This window comes from Telopea speciosissima, chromosome 5, assembly GCF_018873765.1.
Source record: "Telopea speciosissima isolate NSW1024214 ecotype Mountain lineage chromosome 5, Tspe_v1, whole genome shotgun sequence".
Classification (NCBI taxonomy): domain Eukaryota; kingdom Viridiplantae; phylum Streptophyta; class Magnoliopsida; order Proteales; family Proteaceae; genus Telopea; species Telopea speciosissima.
The window spans coordinates 60163092-60184509 of NC_057920.1; the positions used below are offsets into that span (position 1 = coordinate 60163092).

Here is a 21418-nt window from a genome sequence, read left to right on the forward strand (position 1 = left end):
TCTTTGCAACAGTCCGTGTAGAAATTTCACAGGCTAGTTTGGTGATGCATGTAAGACTGCATGTTGTAAACTGTAAAGCCATATTCTCTAAATTGTTTAGGCTTGAGATGATAAACCCAATAATATCAAAGAACTTCATCACTTACTTGTGAAAAAAGTAATTTGAGCAATTACAACATGTATGATGAAAATCGATATACCCATTAACAATTTCTATCTATTCCCAAATTGTATCACAAAAAAAACTACAGATGCTAAGGTACAATACAGGAGAATCAGACACAATACTCAAAATAGATGGGGCATACAACAGCAGTATCTTACTTTCTCATCGCCACATACGTTGAGTATCCAGCACCAAACATATCATTATTCAGTCAACATCGCAGCAGCAACTGAAACATATCCCAAGAGTACACAGCTACTATCACACAGATTGTAAGTTGCTGCCATGCAAGGTGTCTAGTAGATTGATAACAGCACCATCATAGTTTACAAAGCCCATGAACCAAAATTCGTGGTTATCAACAGAGACAACTTGGATGTATTTCTCAGCTGCATTGACTTTGCTTGCTGAAGGATTAACTGCTTTAAGCTGATGCAATGGGATAACAACCTATTAACGAAAAGAAGCATATCTTGTTAGTGACTTTGCAGGAAACGCTTAAATGTATACAATTAATGATTTTTAAGGAAGAAGTGAAGAGAAGTAATGTAAATAATGCAATGAAATCAGGACACTGCCCTGTATCATCTTATATTTCAGCCTTTCAGAGGATAATGAACTGAAATCTGCATCCTCTTATGTTAATGGACAAAGTTATAGATTCATGGGTTTTAATAGAAAAATTTGAGAAATATAATCAAAGAGTCTAAGAATCCCATTGAATAGTTTGTAGTCTTATTAAGTGGCATATTTCTCAGATGGATTGTATAATCAAATAGAATAACAGGCTTTTACATGGCTGCACCTAACCCTAGGTTTTCTTCACTGTATACTTCATGTCCTCTTATAAAATAATCACATTGGGCCCCATAAAATCCAAGGTCCCTTCAATTCAACCTCTTGAGTATGAAATCTTCAAAATTTGCTTTTTGAAAGTTGATTTTTGGCACAACTTATCTGACAATGTCCGTTTTGGGATGGAGATTTTTCTCACTGGAAAGTAAGACAATTGCTTCTTTTCCAGTTCCTTCAGCATGTTAAGCCTCATCAGCAATTGGGTAAGGTTGAAATTGAGCAGGCCTGGATTTGCCCCAACCCATTGCCAGCTCTATAAGAATATATGAGATCTGAAACAGACTGTTTCTCCCTGAAGCCATACTATAAGCCCTGTAAGGTTAGCTATATTTTACTCATTTTCTCCTGGAAGGTGATGATGTTGATTGTTAATGATAGCGGTAGTACTGACTACAATCATATCTATCCAGGACATTTCAGCCAAATTCCCCGTCATTTTTTGTCGAAAGCTAGAGAGAGAAAGACATGTATCATCAAGCAAGGGTTTAGCTTTAAGCTTCCAAATTGAGGAAGGCAAATTTGATTCAAAATAAAATGTGAGTATAGCAGCCTAAAGTTAGAAACTAAATTACTAATGCATCCATATCTACCAAGTTGTCAATCGATATCAGAGTAAACACAATTCCTTTTGTTCATGTTAACAATCTGATGCATTACGCAAGACAGGTCTAAGACCTGGAGAAGGGTGGGGACACTGGTGCTAAACCCAATAATACAACCATGAACCATCCCCCTGAGAGTGCCAATCTAGGAATAGATGCACTGGAGCATGTTTTCCAATAGAGATCTAACAAATGGATCTTCTGAATTTTATGATTTGGGAGAGGTATCATAAAAACAGAATCTGCAAATCAAGTAGCATGAGAAGAGCTATTTCAGAATTAGTTTAGTTAGTAGTCCAGACTCAACCTGGTTGTGTGATGATTATATAAAGGCAATCAACACTCAAATAAGACTACTCCCAACCACTTTAATCCATTTCTTCCATTACAGTATAAGCACTCTATGCCTTCTATCAGAATTTTGATCCAAGTATTTCTGACCTTTTTGTCCTTCTAATGCCTTCTTAACTTGAAGGGATATTACTCCTACTAACCATTTCAGCCCTTTGTTACTGTTGGACATGACTGAATCATCTTGGTCAATTTTCAAACAAGTGCATCAATTCCTATATAATACAACAACAAACTCAGCCTTATCCCAACTTAATGGGGTCGGCTACATGGATCCAAACAAAGCAAAGTTGGTAAATTTACGGTCTAATCAAACAAAGGTGAAAGAAGAGAAGGGAAAAGAATGTGAAAAAATAAAAAATAAAAAATAAAATAAAATGAAAGTAAGAGGAAAGAGCCTACTGAGAGTGATGCTGATGAAATAACCAAACTGAAGATCTACTTGGAGACACAGTTTGAAATTAAGGACCTGGGAAACCTGCGATATTTTCTTGGGATCGAGGTTGCCATTCTGCTCGAGGTATCTTCCTTCCTCAATGGAAGTATACGCTTAACCTTTTGTCTGACACAGGGATGCTGGGGTGTAAGCCTGCTGATACTCCATTAAAGCCTAACACTCATCTAAAGAATAGGATGGAGAGCCAGTGGAAAAGGGTAGGTACCAAAGGTTGGTGGGACGCGTAATATATATTTCACACACACAGCCAGATATAGCCTTTGCAGTGACTGTAGTTAGCCAGTATATGCATGATCCTCACTCAACCCATCTAGAGGTAGCATATAGAATCTCGAGGTATTTGAAGTTTTCTCCAGGAAAAGGTATTCCCTTCTCTCCTCATGATCATTTGCGAGTTGAGGCTTTTACACATGCATACTAGGCAGGATGTCCGGATGACTGGAGATCCACCTCAGGTTATTGCACCTTTGTTGGAGGTAAGTAGGTACCTTGGTTGCTTGGCGGAGCATGCTGTAGTTGCTCGATCCAGTGCAAAAGTAGAGTTCCGGGTTATGGCCCATAGTATATGTGAACTCCTTTGGCTTTAGGAACTCCTTCGGGATTTATGCGTTCATGTTGAGCTGCCCATGCACCTCTATTGCGACAGCAAATCAGTAATACACATTGCACATAATCCTGTTCAACACGATCGAACCAAGCATGTCGAGATTGATCGTCACTTCATCAAGGAGAAGCTGAAACAAGGAGTTATTTGTGTCCCTATTGTTCAATCTATTGAGCAATTAGATAATATTCTCACCAAGGGAATTAGTAGTAAAAGTTTTAGTTCTATAGTCAGCAAGTTGGGCATGTTTGATATTTATGAACCAACTTGAGGGGGAGTGTTCTAATATGGGATCAAGGGTAGTTTTGTCCTAGGGGTTTTTCTGTCCTTGTACCTATTCTGGAATGTTTTCCAGTTTATTATAAATAAAGAGGGGCTGTGACCATATAGTCATAAGCCATATTTCTCAAATCTCCACAAGTACCAAAAATAGTAGGTCTCAGTTTTTTCTCCTCATACTGATGAATTGTGAGTATCATGAAAGAAACCACTACTATCTCCAAGACTCCAACCCAATGGACAAAACCGCATCTCACATGCAAGTCTCGTCTCATGGATTCCTCATTCTTCCACAAATGCATGAAACAGATAACTTCCTCTTCTCTACATAGCAGCTAAACTTCTTTATTCATTTCTCAGTTTTCCTTAAAGAAGAAAGGACTGAAAGATAAACTGATGCAGGCCCAAGCACCCGCAAGAAGAAGATATAGCCCTAGGAGTAGGGCCGATTGTTGGAGCCTTAGTTTTATTTTACAATTTTCCATACTTAGTCTAATTTTGTAAACTTAAATTGAACCGGTTCAGACCATGGTCGAATTTAAGTGGCTATTCCTATTGGTTGATAAGGGATTAATCTTATTGGTTGTCAGGGGATTTTCCTAGGGAATCTTTTAAGTATTAGTTTTTAATTTAAGTTATCCCCCCTCCACAATTTCTAAAGAGGGTAGGATTTGTTTTTGTAATAGGAATCAGCTCTAGGATTCCAATTCCTGAGCTGAGTAGGTGTAAGGCTATTGGCCACCAGTTATAAATAATAAATCGTGGGAAGGCTCCCCCACCATTCAAGTTTTCAAATTCTGTATTCTGCTTTGCTGCCTTTGTTGCTGCTGCCTTCTCCCTAGTGATTGTTGCCTTGTGGACTCTATCAAGGTGAAGGGATTGGTGGATCTCCAATCGACTCCTTGCATCTTGTAGGTCGGGAGGCTCTCTTTTGTTCTTCAAAGCTATTGCCATTGAAGACCTGCAACTGCAGTAAGTACTTTACTGTTTACAGCATTCTACCTTCTTCTTCTAATCCTCCAACCTAAGCACTACCTATTCCCCTTCGATCCATCTAACCCTAATTCATCTATAATCTGTCCAGTACAATCTCACCATTAGAATCTTCCTAAATTCACACCACATCTCCATTAGGCCATCCCCTCTACTCGATCGCAATTCCAGTCCCATCCTAACACCTAAATCCTAATCTCCCTCATCTTCGTTAAAACCCAAAACCCTAAAAATCTGTCTAGACCCATCCAGCCATCCAAACCCATCCATATTATAACCAAACCCTCTTCTCACTGCCATTACCACTCGATCCAAATCCCTAGCCTAAACTCCACCTCTAAACCCTAAAACTCTTCACATTCTTCTTCCCCAAAACCTAAAATCCAAAACCCTAATTTTCTAATTTTCAAAATTTCACTCAGACATCACCCAAACCTTCACTGTTAGCTTCCCCTAAACCTTCCTAGATTTACCATATAAGACTCACCCCCATTATCCTAAACCTAACCCTAGTTTTAACCTAAAGCCTCAAATTTGGCCCCATCAATCCAGCAGCTTGGAAGGTCCTAGTTACTTGGCTCCTAGTAGATCTCTTGTCTATCTGGGACTACATTACAGACACAAAACTAACAGATGGTAACATAACCAAGTGTTACCAGTCTCCTACCACATGCCTACAAGCGCACATGCACACACACACACACACACACAAAGTAATATAGTCCTAGGTGGCAAGGAGACCAATTAGGAGCCAAAGCTTCAGGATCTGCTGTGAACAGGCAGTCCGATTGGGGTAAAATATGGAATTAGGTCAAAATTAGGGTTAGGGTTAGGGTTTGAGGGTATGGTTATAATAGGCAGGTGCAAGGGAGTCTAACAGTATTGGACCAGTGATGGATTGGTGAGTGGAAGTGTAAGGATTCAGCTGGCAGCAAATTAGGGTTTTGGGTTTCGGGTTTTTGAAAAGATGGAAGTGGAGGATTCTAGGGTTTATAGTGGGAATTAAGGAAGGGGGTTTGGATCGAGTTCTCCAAGGGTGGAGATGAGCACTCGGCCAAAGTATGGAAGACTTTTGATGGTTGGATTTGTCTAGGTAGAATTTTAGGGTTTTGGGGATTTAATGGAGATGAGGGAAATTAAGAGTTTTGATGATGGGATGGGGCAGAAACTAAGGTCGAGTGGAAGGGGTGTTGTGAGGATGATGTGGTCCAAATTTGGTTGAATTCTGATGGTGGGTTATGGATGTGAGGGAATTAGGTTTAGGGAAATTGAAGAAAATAAAAGGGGAAAAATTAGGGTTGGGCTGTAGAGGGTTTAGCAGAAGTAGGGGGATGGGGATGCTGTCACACTTATTTGCAGTAGCAGGGACTACTCGGCAGAAGCTTGTAATGGCAGTAACCTGAATAAAAATTGGATCTTGGAACTTGAAGAAAACCACTCGGGCTTCACACTGCAAAGTCGATTGGATCAGACTCCAGTCCCACCAACGAACCACCCAGGCTTCACACCACAAGGTGTCGATTGGATCACACACCAATCCCACCTTGCTTTGATCATACACAAAGCATATCTTCAGTAGAAGAACAGTTGCAGCAGCTTGCAAGAGAGAGATTTCATAAATAGTGAGGTAAAGAGGACCCCAATGGTTTGCCTTTATTTATAATGGCCAAAGGCCAAAATTCCTATGCAGCCTAGGAATAATAAATCCCAAACTGAGTCTAAAAACAAAAACTCCCTCTAAAATTCGTGTAGAGGTGTGGAGTGTGGACCGTAAAATATGACTTAAGTTAAAAAGATTCTATCCTAAGAGAATATTCTAAAATCCCTTAAATTGGACAAGTGGTTCAACCGGTTCAATTTAAAACACTAAAACATGAAAATAAACTAAGTATAGGACTAATCCCGTATGTAACTTATGTACCCATATTTTAGGCTAACCCATGGGATCAAAGGCCCAACATGTCCATAACCCAACCCTAGACTTATTTCTAGGGAAAGAGGCCCAATTTGGTGATAAACCTGCATCACAGAGTGGACAGAGAGATGATGATGATGGAAAACCTATTGAAAGAAGGAGTTGCAGTAATGGACGGAGAGGATGTCCCAGAGTGACTCCTGAGCAAGGGGGATTTGTCAGCTGTCCCTCTTTTCCTCCATGATCAGAGAAAGATGGCAAAGAAGGAAGTTGATAGAAGCCTTTAGCTATGAATCCTCTTTCTCCCTAGTTGAATGACACACATAGCTATCAGAGAGAGAAAGAGAGAGATTGCGACCGGCCAAAGCAGCCATTAAGGAGACAAATGATCATCTCTCTTGTGCAACCCAAAAAGAACTGACTGGAGTTGTCCCAAGCCTCCATGTGAAATGACAAAAACTAACCCTATCTATAAAGTAGGTAAGTGGTGTGGAATGGGCAAATAAGTAAGGTTACAACTTACAACAATGGTTGTAACTTGTAAGTTGTAACCAAGTTGGTTACAAACAGATTTAATGTTCTAGCTAATATAAGAACAATTGTGTAACTAACTCAAACTAACTACTAAATATAGTAATTAAGGTTTTCAATAGATTCCTTAGATAGTATGGCCAAGGACATACTTCACTTTTCAACTACTGTCTAAAATGTTTTTCTTTTGGGTGAATAAAGAATTCATTACCAAGAAGAAAGGGGACTACAAAAGATCCCGGAAAGGGGGAAGGAAAAACAAACACACAAATACACAAACAGCCGGACCTCAAGAAGAGGAGGTAGGGGGCTGGAGAGAGGAAATGGGAAGGCCCCAGGACACAACAATATGCCTGTTCTTTGGGGTATCAGAACAAAAAAATTGGACAGCAGAGAGCTATGCTTTAATATCAAAAGAAATGGCATCCCAAATCTGGCGAAGAGACGGAGAGTTAGAGGTCCACTTCCTGATGTTACGTTCCATCCAGATGTGATTGATGACAGCACAAAAGGCAAGTTTCCCCACAGTATCACAGATTGAAGAACCAGCACAAGTCATATCAACCCAAATCCACTCTCTTTCAAAAGGAAGAATTCTCCGCATACGGGGGCCAGCATTTGTTGAGGATACCTTGCCAAATGGAAAGAGAGAGGGGGCAACCAAAGAAGAGATGGTCCGTGTCCTCAACAGCATTCCAGCAAAGGCAGCACTGGGGAGATGCTATTCCTGTCTAAAATGTTACTATGTCCGGTTATGCTATTCGCTTTTTTTTTTCCCCTTAAAATATTTTTACTTTACAACACCATTTATATTGTCCACATGAAGCCTAACATTGCACTCCAAATATCTTTGTATCCCAAGCATTGCCCCATAGTTCAAACTTGCCATTTACCCAACCCCAAACACACATCCCTACTCCTTACTCTAGTCTAATTTCAGGGCAAAAAAAAATACTTAAGGGAAAATAAGATGAAGGTCAAATGATTGAATCTGCTTTTTATGCCTCATATCATGTACTTTCTAGCCAACCCAACCCCCGCCCCCCCATTAGGTTTGCACTATAAGACAGGCCAGCCCAAGCCAAAAAATAACCAGCCGGCACAGCACAGCCTAAACTATTATAAGGACGGACCTAACTTTCCATTAAATTTTATCTTTTTGGTCTCAACAGCAATATCTTGAGTAGAAGCACCTCAACAGCAATATCCTAATAGATGAGGTTACATTAAATAGAATATTCGAAGAAGAAATAAGAAGAAATCGAAGAAATTGAAGAGGGAAAGAAGAAATCGAAGAGGGAAGAAGAAATCGAAGACAGGAAGAAGAAATCGAAGAGGGAAAGAGAGTCGGGAAGAAGAAATCAAAGAGGGTCGCCATGGCGTAGGTCGCCATGCAGCCCTCTCCAGCGCCAGGACGCCATGGCGTTGCCATGGCTACACGCCATGACAACTATGCTGGGGGGAGCACTTCTATCTTTCGGTGTAAAGTAGCAGCTCCTCAACAGCAGTATCCTATTTAGGTTACATTAAATAGAATATTCATCTTACAAACAAAACAGTGAATCATCAAACTAGTATTTCATCATTTCTGATGGAATAGGTGTAATCTGTAATCATCATGATGCTAAAGTAGTACAAAACTTTATCACCGCTTCTTGAGTAAGTTTCCACTGAACAGATTGCAAGTGTCTGCAGGTTTTGAAAGTAATGCAATGGGATAAAAAATAATTTGCAATAAGAGTACAGAATTAAAATAGTTCCCATAAGATTACTTAAGTATAATTAATAGATTTAAGTTGTCCATAGAAAAATATTTCGACTTCCGCACAGAGAAAGCTTCAATTTAGTGCAGAACAGACATGAAACCTGCACCACGCAAGCTAGAGATGTGATGCTTTCAAATGTAACTTATGCTGCATCATTAAGTATTTCCCACATATTGATTTGCCCTAGAGTTCTTATGATTTCCATATGTATATTTGACCACTGAAGCTACTTTCTGATGATTTTAGAACACAATTATTACAAATAATATCGACACCTAAAATAACATCTGTTACTTGGAAAGCTAATTCATTTACCTAATCTCTCTAAAATCACTTAGATCTCTCCTCATAGAGCAACACTAGGAAATGCATATTAAATGGAAAATAAACTACAACATGCCTACATGTATTATAGTATACAAGCTTAAGGCACTTCATAAAGGATAGAATTTAACTCAATAAATCATCACAGACAAGATAAACTCTTCTAAACAATACTAAATTTTGAGGCAAAATTGATCCATATCAAGCCATAGATCACGATGAAATTTCAAAGCAATTCCTAATAGTAGTGCGGCTCAGAGTATTCCCAAAGGTGATAAAAGCTCAGTACGGAAAAAGAAAAAAAATCAATTGCTATTCTTCTCCAAGTTTATCTTTTTGAGTACAAGTTAAAAATTCCCATGCATGAAACCAGAGTACCTTATAATAGCTCCACTCAGTTTGGTCAACATTTTTGTATGAAAGAGGACTGTCACTGCAAAATGCAAGCTTTGCAGTGGAGAGATACAAAATTCCCATAACTGGACCAGCTGATGTTGATAAGTAGCACGCATAAGACCTTTTAAGTTGCTCCTCAGGAGCAGTCTCAAAGGTCTGTCTGAAGATCTTCTCATAACCACCTTCTGCTAAAACTTTAGTTCCCTGAGCAATCCTTCCCATGGCAGCATCCGCAACACTAGGTGCTGTTTTCACTGATTGAAAAAGAAAGCTCTCAAATTAATCAAGGAGGAAGGTTTAATAAGAGATGGTAAGATCAATAAATGAAGAAGAAGAGTACATGAAATTTATCAAATACTTTATATAGCAAATTTAAAATACTCTTAGAAAAAGCATGGAAATAAATAGAACACAGCTCTCCAGAAAACAATGGATTCAGCTTGAAAGGAACTGCAAAACCAAGGTACTAGGAGGCTTGAGCAGGCACATTTAACACTGAGATTTAAGACTCAACACATGCTAGATTTTCAGTATGCTTATCAACAAAAGCAAAGAATATCAACCCTGCAGAAAAAGCCACATGTTTATGATTTTTATGACAATCCACACTCCACCAAGACCACATGAAACAAGTGCTGAAGATGCACGAAAAACCTAAAATAAATGCTAGTACTTGGTACTGGAAGCATGCAAAAAATGTCATCACAATGACTTTGTTAAATCTTCGGCCCAGTTATGTGGAAGAAGTCCAGAGATATGCAGCAAAAGGAATCAGATGCATTAGGTCTGATTGCAGACCTAAGAAAAGAGTACTAGAGATTAAAGGAGAAACCCTTTTCTTAGTTGATTAGATAACATATTATGTCTGCCCTTGATCAAGATGTGAATTTGGTATTTACCTGGAAAACAACCACACATAGCATCCATAGCATAAAGTAGGAATATGTTTACTCTTAATCTTAAAAAATATACTCCTGTTTCTTTCCTTACACATGCTCCAGAACATGCAAATGGGTCTTGAGAGCAAAGACTTTGGCCACACAGCAATAATTACTTCACTACTGCAACCATAGTTTAAAATCTTGTCTCTTTTCATTTTGGCCTGACCAAAATTACCGAGATTTCGCCAAAATCTTGTCCTTTTTTGCGCGAAGTTTCGGTTGGCCATTTCGGTGGGTTTTATGCTATATTAAGGCCTGATACTTCATCAAAACCTTGTTTTAGGCTATATAAACATATGTAAATGTTCATATTGCAAAAATAGTCACCCAAAATGGTGTTTTGGATTTGCACCCTTGATTGGTAGTATAAGGTCGAATCCTAATGTATACTTGCATATTTTCTAAGTACTAGAAGACATAATAGGCCAGATAAACAAGTAAATCATGCAAACATAGAGTCAATGAGTCATAGAATTAAGTACATAAGTTGGATATCAATACACTTTCCTAATACAAGTGTCTACTAATAATAATAATTGCGCCGTCCAGGATCGATCCCACTCATGGTCCGATGGAGCCGACGTGCATTGGTCTCAGATTGTAGGACAAATGAAAGTCACGTCATATTCTGAGAGAAGAAACGAGTATAGTCCTCCACAGCTGCCATGTAGATTGCCTCATCGACAGTTTGAAGCATAGTTACCAAGGAGGCATGGCGACCATGGCAATGTAGAGGGTCTAAAATCAAGGTGACACTAACAAGGCAGCAAGGCGCCCAAGGAGCCTGGACGCCTAGGCGACGCCTTAATAACTATGTACTGAAGATAACCTATCCTAGGATATGGGTCACCAAACTGTGAAGAACTACCCACAGAGCCACTGTGATATGATGTCGTTGGCAGCATGTACTGCTGGTGGGTTGGGTAGGAGAAGATACCGTCCACAAAAGACGATCCAGTACGTCCCTATGAGTGGGAGTAGTACTCAAAACTAGGAATGGATGAAGAAGATATATGATCCCCCCACCCCAGTGAACTAATGTGATGCATTGAACTCCGATGGCGATGGACTAGTCTCTCAGCCAAAAGATGGGGCAAGCCAATGCCCACTCGATCTACTGTCACCCTGCCTTCTAGCCATACGAGATTCAATGTAAATTTTGGGGTTTCTTAGGAAACTGACAGATTATGAGTTAAAGCTAAGCCTGAGAGGTATCTTCTCTGTGCTCCCTCCACCTTTTTATCAATTCCTATTATGCTTTTCTATACTCTGTTGTTGTTCTTCTTTTTGAAGTTACTGTTCACAGTCCCATAACAATGCTTAATACTTAGTATACCCTATTCTCTTATAGTTTTAAGGCCTGGTTTTGTATGATTTCTATTTCAGTTTCATTCACGGAACAATATTCTGGGCTGTCCTTTAATTTGAGCTTCAACCAGCCAAGTCTTACGGGAAGACCTATCTTGGTGCCTTCCATAGCCTCCTCAAGAAATATGGCATGATTTCGTCAAAGTGTTCAGCCCCTTCCTTGGAATCCCTTTGTAACCTAGGGTTCCAAAGAGAGGGAAAGGAGGCGGAGGGCTTGTAGGACGACTCTCAAACCAGAACCAGAGAACGCTCTGATGCCAAGTTGGAAGTTAAAGAATGTAGGAGAACAAGGAGAAAGATGACAGTATAAGGTTGGAGGAGGAGGAGGAGGAGGAGAAGAAGAAGAAGGTGCAATGTTGTGCAAAGCACACTTAAAGAAAACCAGAACCGAGAAGATGAGAAGAAGAGAGGAAGAGAAGAGAACTGCCAAATATTACAGCCTTTGTCACCTTGTAAGTATTTATAATAAAGTGTTACAATAAGCATGGGAAAAGAGAAATAAAATAAGAATTAGGACTAGGACTAGAAGTAGCAACTCAAACTAGAACTAGGAATCTAAGACACAGACTCAAACTAGGAGCGGCATGAGGAGGAGAGAGGAATCTCGAGAATCGAGATATCCTCTTCTCCCCTGGACTCGATATACTTCAACACTCCCCCCTTAAGCTGGAGCGTACAAATCACCTAGACCCAGCTTGGAACAACTTCGACGAAAAGCAGGTCCAAACAACACCTTTGTAAACATATCACCAAATTGATTGGTAGTAGAGACAAATTGAGTAACGACCAACTTCTTCATAACAACATCCCAAACAAAGTGACAATCAATCTCAATGTGCTTGGTCCTCTCATGAAATACAAGGTTACTTGCAATATAGATAGTGGCTTGATTATCACAAAACATTTGCATAGGCTGATTGATGGGAAAAACTAATTCTTGGAGTAAGTTACCCACATCAATTCAGCTGTAGTATGTGCCATCGTTTGATATTTTGCTTCAGCACTTGATCGAGCAACGGTGGTTTGTTTCTTGCTTTTCCAGATGACTAAATTTCCAACCACAAAGGTATAATAACCAGTAGTAGAACCTCTATCACCATCAGCATCAGAAAACCCAACCAAATAAGCATTCCAATTAGGTCGATAAATAAGGCCTTTACCAAGAGCACTCTTCAGATATCGTAACACACGGCAAACAACATCCCAATGAATTTTCTTTAGACACTGCATAAATTGACTAATAACTCCAACAACAAAGGATATATAGGGGCGAGTGATTGTAAGATAATTAAGTTTGCCAACTAATCTTCTATATCGATGAACATCTGAAAAATTCTCACTCTCACTAGATCCAAGTTTTTTATGAGGATCCATGGGAGTATCTGCTAGTTTGGAAGCAAGCATTCCAGTGTCAGTCAAAAGGTCAAGGACATATTTCCTTTAAGATAAGCTAACATTTTTCTTGTTTGCAAAACCTCACTACCAAGAAAATATTTGAGAACACCTAAGTCTTTCATCTGAAAATGCTGATGAAGATATGCTTTAACTTGGGCAATACCAGAAGCATCATTCCCAGATATAATAATGTCATCCACATAGACTACCATCACCACTACCTTTGAATTTTGATGACGAACAAAAACGGAATGATTAGAATAACACTGTGAGAATTCAACCTGAGTGACAATAGAGCTGAACTTATCAAACCATGCTCTTGGAGATTGTGTCAACCCATAAATTGCCTTACGAAGCTTGCAAACCTTGGTAAACTCCCCTTGAGCAACATACCCTGAAAGTTGCTCCATATAAACCTCCTCTTGAAGATCACCATAGAGAAAGGCATTTTTTATATCCATTTGATATAAGGGAAAGGCATTTTTTATATCCATTTGATATAAGGGCCAATCAAAGTTAACAGCCAGAGAAATAAGGATGCGAACAGAGTTCAGACGAGCAATGTGAGAGAAAGTCTCAAAGTAATCCACACCATATGTTTGAGTAGCCTTTGGCAACTAAGCGAGCCTTCAACCGCTCAACAGAACCATCCGGATTGTATTTGATAGTATAAACCCATCGACACTTAACAAGATCCTTCCCAACAAGTATTAAAACCAGAGTCCAAGTATTCCGAGATAATAAAACATCCATCTCAATATCCATGGCAGCCTCCAACCTGGGTGAGAGAATGTCTCACGGTGGGTGTGCAATATAAAGTTAGTAGATAAAGCAGAAGCAAGGGGTTGAAAATGGGAAGGGAGGTGAGAAATGGAAACATAATGCTCAATAGGATAAACAGTTAAGGATTTATGGGGTTTGTGAGTACAAGAACGAGTGCCTTTATGAACAACAATGCGTAAGTCGATGGAGCCTTCAGCATCAGAGTCAGATTGAGTGTCGAGTTGATCGGTGTCCGCTATAGTAATAGGCAAGGCCGGAACATAAAAAACATGGGGTGGATCAGGTACATGTGGCGAAATAGTGGAGACCGGTATAGGAGCAGTGGTGGAGGGTACGGTCGGTATGTATTTCAATTTGCCCTTGCAATGGCATCTACACCTTGGTCACCCATCTCTACCTAAACTCCAACTACTAGTTCCTAGTTGCAAGTTCACATCTCATCTTGAATGTGAAGCTTGCGAACTGGGCAAACATCACCGTACCTCTTTTCCTACCCGTACTTTACCTAGAAGTTCTTCATTGTTTTCTTTAGTTCATTCTGATATTTGGGGTCTGTGTCGAGTCCTTAATAGGTTAGGATTTTCTTATTTTGTTAGTTTTGTGGACGATTACTCTCGATCCACTTGAGTTTATTTGTTAAAAGACCGGACTCAATTTCTTACAGTATTAAACTTTTTTTATCAAGATCAGGAGGATCATCTGTAATGTATTTCAGTTTGCCCTTGGCAAGTATGTAAGCTTGTACTACCTGGGCCCATAATAAATAATCTGAAACTCCAGAGAGTTTAATAAAATCTGAACTCGGACATTGTCCGTTGGTGGTTTAGGATCAGCCATACGGGTAGTTTATCAAGCCCAACTGCCCAAGTAGTAATAGCAGCAGCAAATCGGTTGGCTCTTTGAATAGAACCTAGTTAGGGTTAACCGAGAAACCCAAAGACACTAGTAACAGCAATAATCCAATCAGCAGTAGCAGTAATTATATCACAATTGGCTCTCACTTAGAACCTGATTAGGGTTTGAAAACCTGAGAAGAGTAGCAGGAACCAATCGGCAGAGATAGGGTTTGTAAACCCAAGGTAGCAGAAGGAACAGGAACCAGCAGAATAAGGGTTTAAAGAAACCCAAAAATATTAGCAATAACCAATCGGCAAAGTAGGGTTTGAAAACCCAAAAGTTGTAGCAATGATCCTATCGGCAGGGATAGGGTTTGAAACAAAACCTGAAGAAGAAAACCAGATGTGGTGGATTGTTTGGAGAGAAAAAAAAACAGGTAATAACCTTCACTGTGGAATTGCAAGCAGTAGAAGAACTTCAAGCAGGTGCAATATGAGAATCTCCACTCGATCCTTGACTTCAGGTGTGTAGTAGCAGTAGAACCCTAGTTTTCACTTGAAAACTTCATCTAGGGTTTAATTCTCAGAATATGCAGCATAAGGTGCTGCACCCTTTGAAGAAGAATAATTGTTAGGAGACTCTCAAACCAGTATCGCAGATCACAAACAACTTAATGGTTGTGCTCTGATACCATGTAGCAAAGCACACTTAAAGGAAATCAGAACCGAGAAGATGAGAAGAAGAGAGGAAGAGAAGAGAACTGTCGAATATTACTGCCTCTCTCACATAGTTTTTATATATAATAAAGTGATACAATAAGCAAAGGAATTCCTAGTTACAATAGGAAAAGAGAAATAAAATAAGAATTAGGACTAGGACTAGAAGTAGCAACTCAAACTAGAACTAGGAATCTAAGACACATACTCAAACTAGGAGAGACACATGAGGAGGAGAGAGGAATCTCGAGAATTGAGATATCCTCTTCTCCCATAGACTCGATATACTTCAACAGTTGTGCGTTGGAGAATTCTCTCCACCTATATTACTTCACTAATAATAAGAAAGGAATTGCATACACCTCCCTAGGGAGGTAAAAGGTAAAAATGGAAAATTACAATAAAGGTAACTGGACAACAAACTAGTTCCTGAAGTACCTTTATAAACTCATAACACTGCGGGGTCTGGGGAGGGTCATAATGTACGCAGCCTTATCCCTGCTTTTGCAGAGAGGCTGTTGCCAGACTTGAACTCGTGACCACTTGGTCACAATGGAGCAACCTTACTGTTGCACCAAGGCCCGCCCTCCAAAGAAATATAGAGAATATATTTTCAGAAATTGAACTACCAAATGGATTTCTTATTCTTGAAAATTTTCAGATTGTTGCAACCAAAACAATTTCAATTTCTTGACCAAAAATCTATTTGTTGACTATTTCATGAAATCAATCCGAAATTGAAATAGAACTCAGACCAAATCTGGCCTAAGACCCAACTCAACCCTAATCAATTTTAGCCAATCTTCCAGCATCTTTCTTTGCAGTTCAGCCTTAGAAAATCCTAAATCTTGGCTGTGCTAATCACACCACCTTCATTTATAACCACAATATAGTCGCTTGTTGATTCATCTAGACATCAACCAATTTTTGGCAACTTTAACAGTTCTTGAGAGAAAACTATTGACAACCATAAGAGCATTGCATATACTATGGTAGACTTCAAATCATGGTTATCAGGGCGTCCAAGTTCCTTGGTCGCCTTGGGCACCTTGACACCAACAAGGTCGCCTAGGCGAGCACCTTCCTGCCTTGTTGGTGTATCCTTGCTTTTGTACCCTCTCCAACGCCAAGGTCGCCTTGCCGCCTTGATAACTATGCTTCAAATTAAGTTAGGCACAACCAGGTGCAAATTAAGGAAGGCAGGATGAGGAGGAAACCTGAACTGGGTATGATTGACCTCTTCAGCAAGGCTTTAAGGTGCTATACTGGCTAACAGAAAAAAAGGGGGGTGCTATACCTGCTTGATGGTTTAGTTACACCCTAAAACTATTAGTCTGATACCCTTGATTGTTCCAGAGAAGCCGTATAAAGAAATTGTACCAAAGGGTTACAAGAGCTATTAGGAGCTCAACAGAAAGAAGTGGCACAAGCAGTTGTATATAGACTTGATATCAAGAAGTAACAGATGCATTTTATTTTTCTTTGAAGAACTCTATAGTAGTGATTATTCAATTAGCAGTGTCCCGATAAGGTCACTATCCAGAACCCTAGCAACCATATCATGATGATTTCATACACACCAATGAATTGGTAGAAGGTTTAGATAATGAGATTCCTAAGATAAAAGCAGGCTATATCAGCATTTACTCCAGAAACTACCTTTTGGGTAATTTTCCGCTTTGCACCAAATTCTGCTCACAGACATGACAAAATAAGTATCAGGAACATCTATTCTAACATCAAACTCAAGAAATGTGGCAACACATGGCTAAGAATCATCCAAGAAATGAGATCCATTCCAACAGACTGATGTGTCTTTGCTTCATTGCATCACTCAAATCTAGGTTTTCAATTATAGTTACAGCAAACATGAATGTAAGAGTGGAATGGCAAAATAGGATTCGCATATTCGGCCCTGATTAGTTGAGAAAGACCTAGTTGAGCTAAAAGAGAGAAGGGCAAGATGTATAAATAAATATCTTCAAGCAGTCTCAGAAGTGGTGAAAACTCATTCAGTATGTTCCATTGCCAATGCCACCAAAAATATTTCTTTCTCAACCACAAGCAGGTCTGATCATTGAGAACTGTAAATATGGAGGCATACTTGTTGGAATAATTACAGTCAATGACAACTTCCTCCATATATCCACACAACAAAAATTCACATCCATCTAAGCATAATCAAATCTACTAAAAGCTTTGATCAATTTCGAGATTAACAAACAGGTCCCGTCATAAAACGCCTCACACGTACAGAAGGAAGGCACCAATAGAAAAACCCTTTGATATAGAGAAACTTACAGTGTTGCCACATGTTTCTAGTCAGATCCTCCGCACCCTTGGTGGCTTCTCCCACTTTCTTTCCCCACCTCCCAAGAACATCGCGAACCGCATCCACCTTATCTGATCAGAAATGAACATATTTAAACAATACAGAAAATAATCTTCAACGAATTTCATCCAATTCACCATTCGCTAAATTAAACAAAAAAAGACCCACAGAAATAACATCTCATGTAGAGAGGAATGGATAGAAAGATTCAGAAAGAAATGATTTTGAAAAGAACCCCTAATTCGAGAGCTGCTTACCCTTGATGGATGTTGATGCCGACGGTGCAGGCGAAGAAGAGATGTAAGGATTGGATTCAGAAGGCATCGTAGTGGCACGGTTTTGGATGGAGTCATACGGGTCTTCCTTCTCCAAATCGGAGCTCCAACTCACCTGTTTCTGCGGCTTATTCGGCGTCGAACGATCGCCTTGCGATTGAGTTCCCATCACAAAGGTACCCCAATTCTCCTTATTAGTAGCAGCAGCGGCTCCAGAAGGTGGAGGCGGAGGAGGAGCGATGTCTTCCGGTTCGAGTTTCGGGTATGGGGCGTAAGTTGACGGATGCTCACCCTCTGTCTTCTTCGTGTCGGTTTGATTACCTAGCTGTTGCTGGTGATCCATCTAAGATTACCTTTTTGATCGAATCTCAGGAAGATTACTGATCTCTCTCTCTCTTTCTCTCTGTGTTGTCTTCTTTGTGGCTTTGATTTCTTCCCTGCGAAGGATTATGGAGAGGAATCGAAGTAAGGAAAGAAGGATTCTGATTGTGGAAATTTTTTTGAAATCTGTATTTCTGTGGTCGTTTGATTTGACAGTTGAAACTTCAAAGGGAGGTAAGAGACTATAAAAGAGAGCAAAACGTGGGTGGTTCGGGCGAAGCGCGTGAAATGGAGAAACTGAAAACTGCTTCGTTCACACACTGGTCGCCTTTTTCTCCTCGCTTAACTAACGCCTCGTTTTTTGTCGATGCGAGTGCGACGCGCGTCATTTGCGGACGCTATCGAAATGCGAAATGATTTCAAACAAATGAAATACGGTGGTACCGGTGCTATCGGTTTTCTAACTGTCAGTATATTGACGTAAATACCCTTAAGATCCCAATCCAACTGGTACAAAAGGCTAATAACCTGCAGCCGACTTTCTTACTACGTCAATCGTACTTCCTGAGCTTTTGATGATGAGCATTGACCATGGTCTATGGGCCGTTTGCCACACTGTAGCGGCCCAAGCCATCTAGTGAGCCCACGGTCGAGGCTCATTGAATAAAAAATAGTATTAGTTTTGGATTAATGGATCATGTTAGATTATAAGGAAAGTCTTCTTATAACCAAAAGGAGGGAACTATAAATAGTTGTAATCTTACTTTTTCGCCCTTTTAAGATATATATATATTTTTTGGTAAGAGTATGAAAATCTTTATTAAGATTAAGGTGTATTACAGATAGATCTAGAAGAGCACAAATCCACAATCCATGGAAGGGAATTGGGCTAAATCGTCAGAGTCCTCGTTGCTAAGGAGTCAACAAAGCTATTTTGCTCCCTTGGAACATAAGAGCCCTCCTTCGCCCTTTTAAGATAACACATTTTTTCCCCAATGAGGGTAAATCCTACAATTTCACATAAATATTACATTAAATAATTTTCAACTTTTTGAAAATCACTTTCTACCTATGTAATAAGTATTACATGAAATAACTATTTGGAATAAGATAAGGGCACTTAAAAGAAGTTTACAACTTCTTAATTCATCGCTTTGGTGACAACAAGTTGCACCTTAGATTATATTAAGAGAAATTTTACAAATCTGACTCTAAATTTTTGCATTCAATATGGAGGGAGTTTCCCTTCACTCACACTCAAAATTGTACCGGGATGGGTATCAAAAAAGTAAGAGAGTTTCAGACCTTCAACTAATAAAGGAAGTAATAATCACCCTAAGATTTTGGAGTCTCAGTTTTGCATAACCGGTACAGTAGTTTCCCTAGCTCTTTATGCTTCCTTCAATCTACACGAAAATTTACAAAAAAATAAAAATAAAAATCCTTGAATTTAAGTTTTTAAATTCAACTAGAAATTATTCAATACACCCCCCACATCCCTTATTTGATGGAGTTAAGGGAAGAATCTCAAATATCGGTAAAAAATCTGAATGCCACAAAAGACGAAGAAGACCTGAACGAAGAAGCCGAAGCAAAAGAGACATCAAAGAGGTAACGCAGAGTCGATGTTGGGGGTCCTCAACCATGATGTTTAAGATAAGAGACATCAACGATTTAATCTTTCTCTGTGTCTCCTCTGTTTGAAGACCTGAACGCAGAAGATGAAGAAGAAGAGACATCAAAGAAGCCACACAGAATCTCTCAGAGTAATTGTCTTGATTACCTATTGCGGATTTTGTGCTCTCGCTGCCTCTGATGCTGAATCGTTTTGCGGCCGCTACTTCTATTGAGAGCGATGGAGTTTCTTTCTGCTGTTTTCGCACAAGGGTTTCAAATGGCACTTTAAGCAGGGTTAGGTTTTTCTTTTCTCTTCTCCTATTGTCCGCCGCAGGGTGCGTGATTTTATTTTTCTGCCGCCATGCTTGTTAGTTCTCCGCCGCAGTGCGTGTTTCGTCCTCCGCCATAGTGCGTGTTTAGCTCTCCGCCTTAGTGCGTGTTCCGTTTTCTCACCATGCTCAACGGATCCCCCAGCGAAGAAGACGTCGAAGCCAACGACGATGTCGACGACGACTCCAATGGCCAGCTCAGGTCCAAACGCAACCTGTCTCTTGAGCACCACTACCCTCCGACAACCGCTCTCTTCAATCTAGACAAGGAATGCCAGAAGCTTGCCCTGCCGACCAACGTTGGAATCTTCCTCTGCATCTGGTTCCCTTGGAATGATGCTGAGCCCAAGTGCATAGATAATACAAGCTCTCCTTCTCCTTCTCGCATCATCAGGGTGCTCTTCAACTTCCACCGGGGCGGCGTCGGAGTCTTAGTCCTCATCTCTGCCAATGGTTTCGGGTGGGCTCTTGACCTGTACGATAAGGATGGCGGAAGCCTCATAGGCAGGGGGACGTGGCTGATGCTGATGGAGTTTCAGTCCCTGCAGCTGTTGGAAGTATCGGCAATGCTAGCTGTGAGCAATGCCAAGGTGTTTGGTATGGAAGGTTTTTCTTTTTTATTTGGGTGGTGCGGAGTTCCACCACCTCCTTTTTCTTTTTTAGGTTCTGGCTTTGCAGGTTACACCAATTCTGGCGTTGGTGTCGTCATGGAAATGGCCTGCTCCGTTACCCCTCTTGCCGTACAGATCTTGTGGCCCGGTCACCATTCACCGGAGCTCCTCTCGGTGCGGCAGCGTGCCGGCTGGCGTGGGCATGTTGGCGCAGATCTTTTTGGCACTTTTTGGGTCCTTTCTTTTGGCACGAAAGTGCATGAGTTTATCAGTTGCTGTGTTGACAACGCTTTATCTGGGGCAATGGTTTTCACCCATCCCCTTCGCTAGATGACTCAGTCTTTGGCATGCGAGATCGGGTCACTTTTCGCTTCGTTGATATGGGTTCTGTATACCCAAACCTTCTGTTGGTCATGCTACCTATCTTTTTTTAGTATCCGTTTATGTATCCTGCTTTTCTATTGGCGTTGGGCGCGCGTGAATGAATAGCCCTGTTATTCTACCAAAAAAAAAACACTAGAAATTATTCAATATTGATATAATTAATAGTATATATTTATGTTACCGTATTGAAAACTAAAATATTCTACCAATAAACTTCATTTTCCAATTGATGAAAGAAAATTGGGTAAATTACACATCACCCCTTGGTTT

General features: G+C 40.1%; 1 protein-coding gene across 1 annotated transcript; it reads right to left on the reverse strand.

Annotated features, from left to right (window-relative positions):
• Positions 1-125: 125 nt before the first annotated feature.
• LOC122662483 (GEM-like protein 1) lies at positions 126-19782 on the reverse strand. The gene is made up of 5 exons (XM_043858128.1): positions 19772-19782; positions 17869-18239; positions 17581-17682; positions 9222-9493; positions 126-616 (listed from the first exon to the last, which is right to left on the reverse strand). Exons 2-5 carry the CDS (start codon positions 18227-18229, stop codon positions 428-430), a joined length of 924 nt encoding a protein of 307 aa, XP_043714063.1. The 5' UTR covers positions 18230-18239; positions 19772-19782; the 3' UTR covers positions 126-427.
• Between the last annotated feature and the right edge of the window lie 1636 nt (positions 19783-21418).